At 42.7% G+C, this 14864-nt stretch overlaps 1 protein-coding gene across 1 annotated transcript in view; it reads right to left on the reverse strand.

The window, feature by feature from the left end:
• LOC124620124 (odorant receptor Or2-like) overlaps positions 1-14864 on the reverse strand; it is a 63737-nt gene that overhangs the window by 15771 nt on the left and 33102 nt on the right. The window contains exon 4 of the mRNA XM_047146794.1: positions 8607-8711. Coding sequence (XP_047002750.1) covers positions 8607-8711 — 105 coding nt within the window. The remainder of the gene's footprint in view (positions 1-8606; positions 8712-14864) is intronic.

Here is a 14864-nt window from a genome sequence, read left to right on the forward strand (position 1 = left end):
TCAGATGGTATACCACCAGACCAATATATTCTCCACACCAACGTAATTAGTCATTCTGTTGCCACAGCACACAATGATTTTAAAAATTCCGATGGAATTTTATCTATCCCTTCTGCCTTATCTGATCTTAAGTCTTCCAAAGCTCTTTTAAATTCTGATTCTAATCTGGATTTCATATCTCTTCTATATAGACTCCTGTTTCTTCTTCTATCTCGTCATCAGATAGGTCTTTCCCCCATAATGGCCTTCACTGTACTCTCTCCAATTGCACTCTTAATATTACCACCCTTGCTTTTAATTTCACAGAAGGGTGTTTTGACTTTTCTATGTGCTGAGCCAGTCCTTCTGACAATCATTTTTTTTTTCGATTTGTTCACATATTTCATGCAGCCATTTTGTCTTAATTTCAGTTCACTTTCTATTTATCTCTATTCCAATTGATTTGTATTTCTGTATTTCTGAATTTCCCTGAACCTTTTTGTACTTCTTTCTTACATCGATCGCTCGATTGACTTTGATACCCAGCGTTCCTCCTCAGTTGACTTCTTTGTACCTATGCTTTTCTTTCCAACTTTTGTGGTTGTACCTTTTAGAGATGTGCATTCCTCTTTAACTGGATTGGTTACTGTTCTAGGCATTATCACAGTATTTATAGCCTCCGAGAACTTCAAGCGTATCTCTTCATTCCTTAGTATTTCCATATCCGTCTTCTTTGCGCATTGGTTCTTCCTGATTAGTCTCTTAAACTTGAGCCTAATATTCATCAGTACTAAATTGTGATCTGAGTCTATATCTGCTCCTAGGAATGCTTTACAATCCTGTATCTGATTTCCTAGTCACCCTAAACCTCTGGTCTCGTTTAGGTTCGTTGATGATACATTCATGATCTGGACTGGGCCAAGAAAAATATCCTTATTACTTCACAAGCTCAGCAGAATGTCTCCGATCCAATCCACCATGTCTTCTTCATCTCAGCGTTCTACCTATGTGAAGATTGACCTTCACCTCTCTGATTGCGGCTTTCACACTTCTGTCCACGTTAAATCTACCAACAATTAACAGTATCTGCAGTTTGACATCTAGCATCCCTTCCACACCAAAAAGTCCCTCCCATACAGCCTGGTCACCTGGGGATGGGGTATTTGCAGTGATGAGAATTCCTTTACTCACTATGCTGACTGTCTCAAAAAGGCCTTCACATACGAGCACTATCCTCCAGACTTAGTCGACAAACAGATCGCTTGTCCCATATCTCCACATACCCCAAAACCTCTCACCACCCCCAAGAATCAGCTGCAAAGGAGTGTCCCATTTGTCACAAAATGCCACCCTGGACTGCAACAACTTGAGCACAATCTTGTCAAGGTTTTGATTATTGTCATCACGCCCTGAAATATGGGACAGTGTGAGTGTGTGGGTTTTATTTTGTCAAGTTGCACAATGGATTGATCCAACAAGTACCCTTTGGCTCGTGCAAGAAACAATTTCCACCTCACACTACTACAGAAGTGAGACAGACGCTCCTAATGTACCAACAAGAACTTCTTGAAAAACATTCAGCAACAAATATCTTCTGGAGTCGTCCACTGTAAGGGAAAGACACAAAAATATTCTATATTCTTATGTAACTAGCGGAATACTTGGGTACTGGAGTATTGCTAGTTACTGTAAGAAAAACATTAAGCGAACGAAAAATGTTATTTATTGCAAAAAATTCTGAGAAATCAAGTGAAACTTTTTCGTATAAATTAATAAATTTCCGGGTTATTTTTAGGACAGTAGATTGCCTCTTATGGTTAGGAATACTATTATTTTACAAAGTATGGAAAGGTTCTTTTCTCCTTTATCTTTAAGACTGTTATTTACTTGGCAGAATGGCTGAGTGCCGTGCCTACACAAATTGAATAACTTTTGTAGGTATGGTCAAGGCTGTCACACGAGTAATGTAATGGAATGTACTGTTAGGGAGGAAAGATGGGGCTTACATATGCTGTAGTGCACAATACAGTGAGCTGCGGTGACTACTGTCTGTGTCGCTAGCTGCTGACAAATAACACAACTATCTCTTTCTATCTGGATTGACCTTCGCCAATCAAACTCTCCCTATGCGTTGAAGAAGTCAAGGACTCCTATCCATCCCTAGTCTATTGGCATGGTACACCAGTCACATAAACAGTCCACTGTGATGCCACTCAGTATTCGCTCACAGGTGTTTAACTAGTACTCTGTCCGTGTTCACACTGCACAATAAGTGTGGCGGCCAACACAGTGAACAACACTTAATCGCGAGCGACTCAGTACAGAGTATCACTCCGATTCACTAACGACAGAGGTGCTCTCCCAGTGAAGTACTGAGGAGAGACTTTATTCCTTGCTCTTTGCATACACATACGAGCGCACTCACTCTCATTATGTGTTCCCGCTCCAAGAGCCACAATGGAACGGCTCCTTTTTCTGGAAAAATTGCAAGGGTATGTTATTCGCTGTCTTCCCTCACGCCTCTGGCTCTTTGTGTCAGAAATATTCCGCCAATCAGCATTGTCGTTTAAGACGACCAATGCAGAAATATATAGCATCTCCATTAGGCGTATACTGCCCTCCTGTGAGAACTCCCTAACTATGCAGTCAGCCCGTCAAAAAAATACGTCTTCTGGGCGCTCCCACTCAATGTAGCGGAATTTGCTTTTAAGCCGAACACGGGGGTCGTTATCCCTTTGCTCTGGCAAAAGCTGTCCTCTCTCTCTGGGCGGTCGCTCCGGCTGAAGTAGGTGTGTTGATTCACCCCTCTGAAGGGATGGGCCTCCCAGCACGCTGGCTGCCTCTTTAGAACGAATATTCCTGTGGCCGTCATGTTGTGTACACCAGCCTCGACCTTTTCAACCTCAGTGCACACTTTCGATTTAATTATTAGATTTGCATATTGCTTACATGAATTAATACAAAATTCACTCTACCTTATTTAGTTTGGGTTCGAATGAAGCGTCTTGATGTGCAGAATACGATTGTGAGGACGGAATATGTAAGAAATGAAGGTCAGGAGACCACGCCACCTTACAACATCTTAACCAAGATCCTTCCCACTCTTCCTAAACTGATGTTATATCGCCCATCCAACCTCCAGAACATTCTAGTTCATCCTTGTATCACTCCAAATGTCAGCTCCTTGCCACAGGGATGATATCACTATTGAAGATCCAGGTGTAAGATGTGCACAATCGACAAACCCTGCCTTTACCATACTAGTCCTGTCAAAGGCTTATCATACCACATCAGAGACAGGGCCACCTGTGAAAGCGAACATGTCATATACCAGATCTGCTGCAATCATTGCACAGCTTTTTATACTGGTATGACTACCAACCAACTGTCCCCCAGAATAATGGCTATCGTCAAACTGTGGCCAAGAGTTTAGTGGACTACCCTGTAACACATAATTCGGCTGAATAAAACATGCTTGATTTCAATGACTGCTTCACCAACTGGGCCATGTGAATCCTTACCTCCACCATGAGATTTTCAGAACTGCGCTGATGGGAGTCATTCTTACAATAAATTCTCCAATCCCGAAATTATCCTTGCCTCAACCTACAGTCTCCACACCCTCCAGCCTACAGTTTCTAGTTTCCAACCCCTCTGTCCTACGCATCTTTCCTATTCATGAACTCTCACCTTCACTGAACACCCCAATCATTTCCCCTTGCAGCTAATCTCCTTTTCGGCTACCAGTTTCTCCTTCCGCCTCCCCGTCTTCCCACAGTCTCACAATGCTCCACCAAGCAGCCTTGTCCTGTTGCTGTCGGAGATGAAAAGGTCCCAGCAAAACTATAGTGTTCTTAGAGATATGACTTGACTCATTTTGACCAATTCCTGGACTAAACTAACATATTTCAACAATATTAAGCATAGAAATGTTATAAATGTTTGGTCACTCATAGATCATTCACAATAATTACAAATAAAGGATTGTTCATAAACAAATAAGCTCGTGTTTTTGCGCAAGTTCTCTCACATTAAATGACAACGAATTGTCGTTAGATCATTTATGCCTCTTGACAGATGTGTCTCTTGGATAAATTTTCAGTTGTGGTGTCTGCTAACACATGCAATTGGCCACTTTTAAATTAGCTAAGTTTTGTGTAGCATTTGCATCAACATTGAAACAAAGTTACTGGCAAAACAGTAAACTGTTAATTAAATAATTACAAAAGTATGTCAACATGTAAGGTATTCATCATGTGTTCATTAGCTGTGTAAATGTGGAGAATACGATGTTCTGACAAGCATTTGCATAAGTCAGTGTATTATAAAACAGATAGAGATGAGTGCTTTCAGGGATGACAGATATCGTGCAAGGCTATCATCTGAGATGTCACACATTGAAATCGTATGAAGCGGTTAAAAGTTGTTAATGAAGAGGTTCATTACGAAAATGTATATTCGCTACCAAGTATTGGCTTCTGTAATATTTCAAAGGTACTGAAATACTGTTGTGTCACTGGATGTGCTTCATTTTATTCCGTAGTAGAAATTAAGCCATTACGTATCTGACTGTAAATAAATAAAAAATGAAAATCAATTTAGTAGCAGATTGCAGTTGTAACACTAATGATTTATGCAACAACATGACGTTTTTCTATTAATTTGAGCTAAGAAACTATTTGACATACGCTTAGCTGCCAGTCTAGTGAAGGCTAGCGAAAAACATTTTCCTGTGTGACATTAACAACTGTGAGTGCAACTGCATTATTGAATGCCTGTTCTGTCCTCAGATCCTTGTTAAACTGTAAAACATTCAGTTAATGGGCAACTAACCCTTCTAAATATCAGTTTTTCACAGTCAGTTTACGTACATTGGTAGTTTAAAGTTTGCACCTGTGTTTTTGTGGTGGCTTTTCTGACTAGTAATCAAAACGTCTTCGGTTCTGGACTAGAACCTAGTCACTGGTTAAATCTGGACAAAAAACATCACCAATGGCGGCCGAAGACCCGGCATAAGACGTCATCCTCTTTCTAACAGCAGTCAAAAGAAGGCGCAGGAGCGGACAGGAGTTCAGGGCACTCTCTGGCCCTTGCGGTGGAAAACTGCCCCTAAAAGTCGGATGAGTCAGAAATGGTCACTGGCATGAGGATGCAGAAGGGAATGGAAACCACTGCTTTAAAAATACATGATGTGTATCCACAGGACATGTGGCCTGTAACTGAAGTACAGTGTAGAGTCAAAGAAACTGATACACCTGCCTAGGTCCCCCGCGAGCACGCAGAAGTGCTGCAACACGACATGGCGTGGATTCGACTAATGTCTGAAGTAGTGCTGGAGGGAACTGACACCATGAATCTTGCAGGGCTGTCCATAAATCCACAAGAGAACGAGGGGGTGGAGATCTCTTATGAACAGCACGTTGCAAGCCACCCCAGATATTCTCAATAATGCTTATGTCTGGGGAGTTTGGTGGCCACCCTGTAGCAATTCTGGACGTATGGGGTGTCGCAATGTCCTGCTGGAATTGCCCAAGTCCGTTGGAAGGCACAATGTACGTGAATGGAAGCAGGTGATCAGACAGAATGCTTACGTACGTGTCACTTCCGAGAGTCTTATCTAGACGTATCAGCGGTCCAATATTACTCCAACTGCACGTGCCCCACACCACTGCAGAGCCTCCACCAGCTTGAACAGTCCCCTTCTCTTCAGTCATTGTCGGCCCCGTTCTTGCAGTATTTTTTTCGTACGGGAAAACCCTTTCTTGATTGCTACCTCGAAGATGCTGTATCCCATCGCTCGAGCGCCGACTATAGCACCACGTTCAAACTCACTTAAAAGTTGATAACATGCCATTGTAGCAGCACTAACGGATCTAACATCTGAGCCAGACACTTGTTGTCTTGTCTAGGCGTTGCTGACTGCAGCGCCGTATTGTTCCTGTTTACATGTCTCTGTAGTTGAGTACACATGCCTATACCAGTTTCTTTGGCGCTTCAGTGTAGTACCATGATGATCTGTCCATTGACCGAAGATTTCCTATTGCTTCCCCATTCAGATCTCCTGAAGGGGACTGCCAAGGGCGAGGTGACAATGAGAAAAGTATGGAATAACTAACGAGGGGATAACATTCAATGAGTCAGAGCATGAGATGTTAGAAATTTGAACTCAGTAGAAAAGTTAGAAAATATAAAAAGCAAAATGCAACGCTCAACTTAAACGTACACGGGATCAGTGAAGTGAAATGGAGAGAAGATATGGATATCTGGTCAGCATAAAATGCTCTAACGGGGGCAGGATTTCTTATAAATAGGAAGATAGGGCAGACAGTGACTTAATGTGAACTATTCAGTAATACGTTGTTCATTCGACAGGAAACTAACGCCACAACAATATGCCGATTTCTCAACCAGAAGAAGATGAAGACGTAGAGAAAGTACTATGAGGATATTCAATCCGTAATTCGGTATGTAAGGAGAGACGAAAATCTAATAAGGATGGGGAATTAGAAGGCGGTTATAGGGGAAGGATCCATGCTATGGTTCTCAGAAAGGTTAAGAGAAAGACAGGAATACAGCCATATACATGTCGTTGGAACGAAATAAATATTGACTAACTGGGTACAGCAATTAATTTCAGATGGTAACAGCGGATAATCTGTTCCAGAATCACAAGAACAGAAGGTATACTTGTAAAAGACCTAGAGATACGGGAAAATTCCATCTGGATTACATCAGGGTAAGACAGAGGTTTCGAAAACAGATTTTGGATTGTAAGGAATACACAGGAGCAGATATAGGTTCAGATCACAGTTTAGTAATGATGGAGAATAGAGTTAAGTAGAAGAGAATCATCCAGGAAGAATCAATGTGCAAAGAAGTGGGCGACTGACGTACTGAGGAATGATGAGACGCAACTGAAGTTCGCTTAAGATGCAGATACTGCAACAATGAATTCCACTGTTAAAATCAGAGGAGAGGGCGGGTAGTGGAAACAGCACATTGAACGCCTCTAAGAAGTTGATGACTTGTCTGACGACATAATAGTAGAGAAAATTTTAATCGTTGTGGAAGACGTAGGGAATCGAATATTAGTCAAAATTTAAAAGAGCTCTGGAGGACTTTAGATGAAATAAAACCGTTCCCCCCCCCCCCCCACCCCACCCCCTCCTCCCTGCTTCCACCTCACCCTTCCCCTCTCCGCACTCCTCCCATGACATGCCAAATTCTCGGAACAGGCCAATCAAGGAGCTCGAAGTCCAACACTCACACACAGACACACACACCCACATGACATGCACACACACACACAAAACAAACGATCAATCAGTCAGTCCCCGCTATTTTGGGGCAACGAAAAACAAACAGCCAACGTGGGGGTTTCCTATCGGTAACAATGGTCGGAGGGCATGACATAAATCTTGTCGGGTGATAATGGCAACAGCATAATGATCGATCTTGTTGGCTGGAAATGGTATATATGTCGATTGTCTGTCTACCATGCTAATTATGTAACTCATAATATGCAACATCAGTTTCCGTACTATTTTCACAATAAATGGTGAACCAGTGTGTTACAATTACATTTTCATTGCCGTAATATTTCTATGACACTTAGGCTACAATTACAGCTTGCATTTTTTCTATATCTACAGCCTACAAACTACAATTTCAGTAGTGTATATTATAATCATATACAGGTTAAAGGTGCAGTCCGTTACCTCTACAACACATTGGTTACTATTTCATTTTCATCTTCTACCAGCATTTTACGTCTTAAATGAATTTTAAATCGTTTCCTGCTGTACACAAAGCTGTTGATAAACCCTGCTTCTCGAAAATTACCCCATGCTGTGGTTCTCACTTCATCATTATGTACGAAGAGCTTATTATCTATTCCTAATAATACCAATTTACATTGCTTGTTAATGGAAAGAGTATAGACCTCAATATATATTGAGCAGCTGACTCATTTGGGGGAGCGGCGGGGGGGGGGGTGATGGAGAGAAGGAGGGGACCAGGGGACCAGGGGACCAGGGGACCAAAGGGGTCTGGCTTAGTAGACGGGAGAAATGTTCGGATGTTGTGTGTTTGCCCCTACCCCTGCATGTAGGCAAACCGAAAGAAGATTATATTGTCTAAAGTCGCCACGGCATTCCTTCTGGAGCCATTTAAGGACCAGATTACTGGAAGCTGTACCTGGAAGTATCAATCGGACAATAAAAGATTTAGATCTCCAAAAAGTCTTAATACAATATTTTGAGTGCTGGCTATTACAGAAATAATAAATAATTCATGTAAACTTCCACGAAAGGCATCAAAAGAATAAATGAAATCCTGTAATAGTGGCTGTTGTGGTGTTTCAGAATTGGTCCCCTTTACAGGTATGGTCAAATAGCTGGTATTTAATTGTATAATAGGTATTTGTAATGCCGAAATTTTACTCTTGAAAAATTAAATAAATTTTAATCTTCCACGTCCAACTGTGACGCTAATACTTTATCGTGAACAGTTTCATGTGTTCCATCTGAATATCGCAGTGCAAAACAAAATGTTCACAGCAAGAAAGCTCAGAGCAAGGAAAAACTATTTAATACCACGTGTCAGTCACTGAGCGAAGAGCCACTTACTTCTGTAATAAGGTCATCCCCGAACCAGCAGTAAATGAAAAGTTCCGCAAGCATGCCAGTCAAGTACAAGCCGAATTTTCCAATCTGCTGCAGTCCGTCCGCACTCTATAAAGGAACTGATGTTAGAAACCAGATAAAGAAATGCTACAGATAAAAAATGGAAATCAGTGACTACTATAAAAATACTTTAACATCGAACAGTTTCAGTGCATTTCAGTCACTTCGTCCACGAATCCTATTCTAAACTCCCATCATAAATGATAGCCTTTAAGAATGTGCAACATATCAACCTATACATAAACGTAACTCACTGCAGCTCATATTTATAAAGAAATCTAACAATCAGTTGCAAATAAGATAATCCGCTCTGATCTAGACTACTAGATAATTTAGTCTTCTTTTTATTTTTTTTTAAGAGAACCTCTTCCCTCAACACCTCTCATTCGCTAATATGGGATAGTGCCCCTTGAAACTGAAACAGTAGGAAGGACAGTAAATAATGTGCGTATAGAGGATAGTAGGAAGAAAGCGCGATTAAACTTGTTCGTGATTTTGGTTTGTGTAGCATTGAACCAAGCTGCGGATGGCAGCCGCTGCTTCAGCTCTACGTCAGAGTTGATCAATCACAATGGCTGGTAAGGGCAGCCCAGAGCAAGATGTTTTCAATGGGCGAGAGATCTGGAGTGTGTGTTGGCCACAGTAACTGTCCCAGCAGCACAGTCAACATGTAATCTTGCGTTATTTTTCTGAAAGATAATGTCGTTGACACCATATATACGGGGTGAACATTAATAAAACCGTCAAATTGCAGCGACGGAATCCTGACTGGAAATCGAAAAAAATAAAAGTTCTGTCAACGTGTGTCCGGAAATCGACGGTGTGCGTGCAACGACGACAAATGGTCCCAGTATACAGTCCAGCGCTGTATCGGATCCACTTAACAACTAATGTTGTCTCCATGGGATGCATGCACGCTTTCACACGACGCATCATGGATTGTCATGCAGGAAACACATAATCGTACTTTGGCTTATACCATGTTGGCGAGCCACTTGCCTGGAGCTTGTACTAGGGTTCGTCTCAATATCCTGTAGGACCCGAGTCTCTAAATCTGGTGTACGCTCAGTCCGCCACCTCCCCCCTGCATGTTTGTCTGTCTGAAAGGACCCATGATTACACAAACGCCCAAAAGGTGCTGGGAATATTTGTGATGTAGTTTATGTCTGTGAGGGTACCTGTTTTGGTGTAGCCGTGCTGCCTCTCGACCGTTTCCATTTGCTCAGCCGTACATGATCTCTGCTTGTTCCCGTCACGAATACCGGACCATTGTGCTGCTTACAATACGCTGCGTCAATGGCACAACCGGCAACGTGCAAGGAACAAACGGCGTGTGGTCAGAGGAACTGTCATTCGTCAGCGTCATCTACGTTGACCAAGAAGCATTTCCGGACGCATGTTCACAGGACATTTCCTCCTCCATTTTGAGTAAGGAATACGTCCCTGCAGTTTGCGGTTTCCCTAATGTTTGCCTTGTATAGGGCACATACATCGGCGGAGCCACTGGTTCCTACTATCCAAAACGACTATGCGAATAACAGATGATCCTGTTTTGTCGATAATCGCATCTGGGACTCTTCTGAAAAGACGATGTACTGTCAGAGCTTTGTCCTCGGCTCTCACACTATCAACGCGCCCCTCTCCTCTGGCGCATCAATGGAAGGTGCAAAAATCGTCGCTCGAGCGATAGTCTGCAGAAGCTGTTGCACATTCCGTGTGGGTACTTGTCCCACCGAAAAAGTATCCACCTCCTGATCGTCCGTGGCGTAGCTGCACGATTGATTCCAAATTTTCAAGAGGATCGTGGCATCCCAACTAACGTGAGTTGTGATATCGTGATTCGATAACAGAGAGACTCGATAGGACACGATCGTGGTGCTGAAAAATTTAGACACTTGGTGATAAACGTATCGTCTTCTTACAAAACGCTTATAACCTTTTTTATCACAAAGAACCTTACTTACTCTCATGGTATTTGAGAACAATAAAGAAGCTGCGTGGTTTTCCTCTTATACAGAATGATGTGGGGGTGGACATGGTCCTCAACGATATATGAATACTTGTGTTGACCCACTCTGCCTTTCAGAATGTCGAAATCACTAAGGGAAACTAAGATAAGTTTCCCCAGACCATAATGCTCCCTTCTTCGGCTTTGACCCTTCCGACAATTGTTACAGGGTGTTTGCTTTCAGATGTTTCATGTCATACACGCCAACGGCCATATGGGCGATGGGGCTTAAAACACGATTGGTCTGAAAAGGCAACCTGTCGTCACTCAGTGAATTTTCAGCTGCGTTTATGTGACCGGCTCCACACAATGAGCGATCGCGAGCCTGTTGTGTTGTGGATTCTGGAGGCGGTGCGGCCTGAACTTACGGCAGTCACTATAGCGTGTATGAGATTCTGTATAGTGACAGACTTCGCATTAGTGTATGTTGTTAATAGAGAGTTGCCTGATTACCTTTTACTGTTTATATCCGCCGGAGTGCTCACGCCATTTTAATGTTATTCTTCAAATATAGGCTGTGTGTAAGTATAAATATGCTCCAACTGTTAGCTGCTAAATTGGCAACACCGTGAAACAACACCCAATATACGTAAAATTAGCGTTAAATATCTACGCGCCCCGATATGAAAATGATTAACACGTAAGCGGAACCGCGCAAAGTAGGTAACAGGATGTACTGCGTTTGTCACTGAATGAACATGGGAGCGTGAACCAGGAACCTGCTGCGGAGTCCCATACGCTGCAATATTCGCTGAACGGCCTTTGAGGAGACAATCTTGTTAGTCCTGTGGTTAACCTGGGCGGTCATTTGTTCAACAGTAGGAGGCCTGTTCGCCCGTATACTTCTATGCAAGCGTCGTTCACCCGTATCATTCATGGCCCTGCTGAATCACAGTTACCTTGGCGCCGTTTTGGATAGCGCCATTTTGTCTTGCTCCGCATACTGTAACCACAACGCATGCCAAAAGTTTACAAAATTGACCGTATACGAAGTACTTTCATCATTCGCCTGAAAGCCAATTATCATGTTCTTTGGAACGTCAGATAAATTTCTCAGTTTCTGTGTTACGACAAAGACTGCAGTGTTTAACGCGTCGCCCCGTTACGCTTTCTGTACCCTCCTCTGCTAGTACTGCCACCCGCCGTCTGTGAGTGGCTGTTGCACGTTGACATCGGACTTAGCGCTGGTCACAGTAATTTGACTGGTTCATCACACAGGCTACCCTGAAATATATCAGTGTTAGTAACAGGAAACCATGGTGGCTTCTTGGCGCGGCCGGACAGTACAACGGTATCATCTACAAGTTCAACAATCCGATTGTACATCAACAACGCACACTTACACAGAACCTTTCGTCGAAGAACAACATTAAAATGTAGTGAGCAGTCCGGTGCATACAAATAGTAAAAGGTGATCAGACAATTTTCCATTAACAACATGCACTAATGACAAGTCTCACTATACTGAACCACATAAACACGCTGTAGTCACTGCCGTAAGTTCAGACTGCACCGCCTCTAGAATCTACAATACAGCAGGCTCGTGATCGTTCAATGTGTGGAGCTGGCCACAGAAAGGAACCACATTCACAGCTTGCGGCAAGACTTCTCCCATGGGTGCATTGATTGAATGACGGCTTCCATGTCCCGACTGCCGCCAACTTCCGCAACCACAGAGAGCAGAGTATCAGGCATCAGGAAGTATAGGTAACGTTTGACCTGATAGAGCCGATATAGGTAATAGTGCCGTACACGCCACACAGTGCAATCGGTATGCGCGCAACAGCATGCATATCTAATATGTTCCAAAAAGCCACGCATAAAAATGGAATTTTTCGGTGTTCATACCTCTGGTTCTATTGGTGGTAAAAAGGTAGAGTCAAGTGTTTCGGATAGCCCTTGGACCATAGAGGATTTGTATATCCAACAAACTATCGTCTTAGCTTTACTGTACCACAGTACAGGGTGAAAGTATGAATATTACACACTTTCTGCTGCTTAGGAAAAGGAAGCAGATCGGTTGAATCTTTTTGCATTTGATATAGATTACGATGGGCTTGATGGGACTTATGGAGCCACCATTAGTTCATGGACAGTTCCTCGGAAAACGCCATGGAAAGGTTCTTTTTTCTGCTATATTTTCGCACGTCACCAGAAGACCAGAACCCAGCGGAGGATTCGAAGAGGGCGAGAAACAGAAAATAGCTGAAATTTTTGCGATATGTTCCTAAGCTCTCACTCTAGTATAGCATTGAAAATCCGCTAGATATCTTCATTTCTTTCCAAGATACACGTGTTCAATTTACGCTACTTCTGCACGTAAAATCCGGTATGAGGTGAAATATAAATAATAAATAACGGCAACAAATTGCTCAGATTTTAGCGATATATTCTCTAGCATTTATCTAGCCCCGAACCATCTCCGCGTTTTCAAAAGTCTTTACCTGTTATAGAGAAACACCCCAAAATTCTTGATTTTTGTGTACCAAAACCCAATCGCGGAACCCGATATGGCTATGTACAAGAAATGGCTGTAGTTTTTGCGATATGTCCGTAAGTCTCTTATCTCGAACAACCTCGAAAATTGTCTTCATATCTTTATCCGTTTCCGAAACACAAACGTTCAGAGTGACCCTAGTTGTACACGTAAAGAACGCACGTAAAATCCGGTGTGAGGCGGAAATGTAATCTATAAAGTGACGTAGCACGGGGAAAAACGCTGCTAAGTGTCTCCATTATCACCTCGGAACCCCATGTTGTGGTACTGAAGCAGATGCAAAATTTTTTTACACGGAAAATCCGGTCTGAGACGTAAAATTTATTTTGCGTTATTTCCGGATCACATAAGTAAACTAATGAAGTTTTATTGAGCAATAGATTCCTTTTCGTATGATTTAGGGAACCAGCGGAAAAATTCTCCTGTCGGAGCACAAAAAATGTAAATATGTTCCTGTTTACTCAAAAGGTTCAAATGGTTCAAATGGCTTTGAGCACTATGGGACTTAACATTATGGTCATCAGTCCCCTAGAACTTAGAACTACTTACACCTAACTAACCTAAGGACATCACACACATCCATGCCCGAGGCAGGATTCGAACCTGCGACCGTAGCGGTCGCGCGGTTCCAGACTGAAGCGCCTAGAACGGCTCGGCCACACCGGCCGGCGAAGATAGTAGACAGTGGCTGGGCTGAAGAAATAGTGAAGGAGATAATGGCAGTGTGAGAGAAGTAGAGGGACACAGTGGCAGTGATAGTGAGAGAACAGTGCAAGGAAAAGAGGAAAGGAGACAGTGTCAGGGAGGGGGGAGGAGGAGGGGAGGAATAAAGAGAAGGAAAAAGTGGTGGAAGAAGATGACAGCCAGTAAAAATGAGAGACTGAGTATATGACAATGACAGTGAGGATGAGAAAGAGTGACTGCGAGAAGAGACAGCAGCAGTAGGAATGAAGGAAAGAATGAGATATTAGCAGTAAGAGAGAGCAAGAGAGAGACAATGACGGTGACAGGAGACAGTAGTAGTGGGACTGCGGCTGTAACATGGGAGATGACACTAAGGGATAATGACAACTGGGAGTGAATGGTTATGAATGATTTCCAGCAGTATACTATTGGGTGTGCGTGTATTACAGATAGGGGAGCTTGTGGGAATTTGAGGTGAGCTGCATGTTAAAAAAAGCTGAAATATGCATGCCAAAATTTTTGGGAAAGGCTTTAAAGGTGCTGTACATGTTATGTGACACTAATTGTCAAGGCTAGCGACATCTCTGTGTGTTTTCTGCATGTCTTCGAATTGATAGACATGGAAAGGAAGCAACACCTCAGGAATTGCGTTCTGTTTAGACGTGGCAGCTGGGTGACATACTCGTACTGTACAGTCTCTTTCTCTCTATGTTAATTCAGAGGTTTGACTTAAGCTGTGGTGTTGAGATGTAATTTGATGCAGGTCGTACTCTATTCCAGTATTCCATCGGGAAAACAGATGTTTTTTACCCACATGGAGTACCATCTGCGAAGGGTAGCCAAGCTGGCAGTTTTTGGTGGGCGATAATGCATGTCCTTTGCATTTAGTGGGGGTGTCACGTGACAGGGATAATCATGTTTCAGATACTTGGAACTCAGAACAGAATTTGGCATAAAATCATCATCTGGAGAGCGAACATGATATAGATAATTTTTATTTAATAGTCTTGAT

The sequence above is a fragment of the Schistocerca americana genome, chromosome 6 (assembly GCF_021461395.2).
Source record: "Schistocerca americana isolate TAMUIC-IGC-003095 chromosome 6, iqSchAmer2.1, whole genome shotgun sequence".
Taxonomy (NCBI): Eukaryota; Metazoa; Arthropoda; class Insecta; order Orthoptera; family Acrididae; genus Schistocerca; species Schistocerca americana.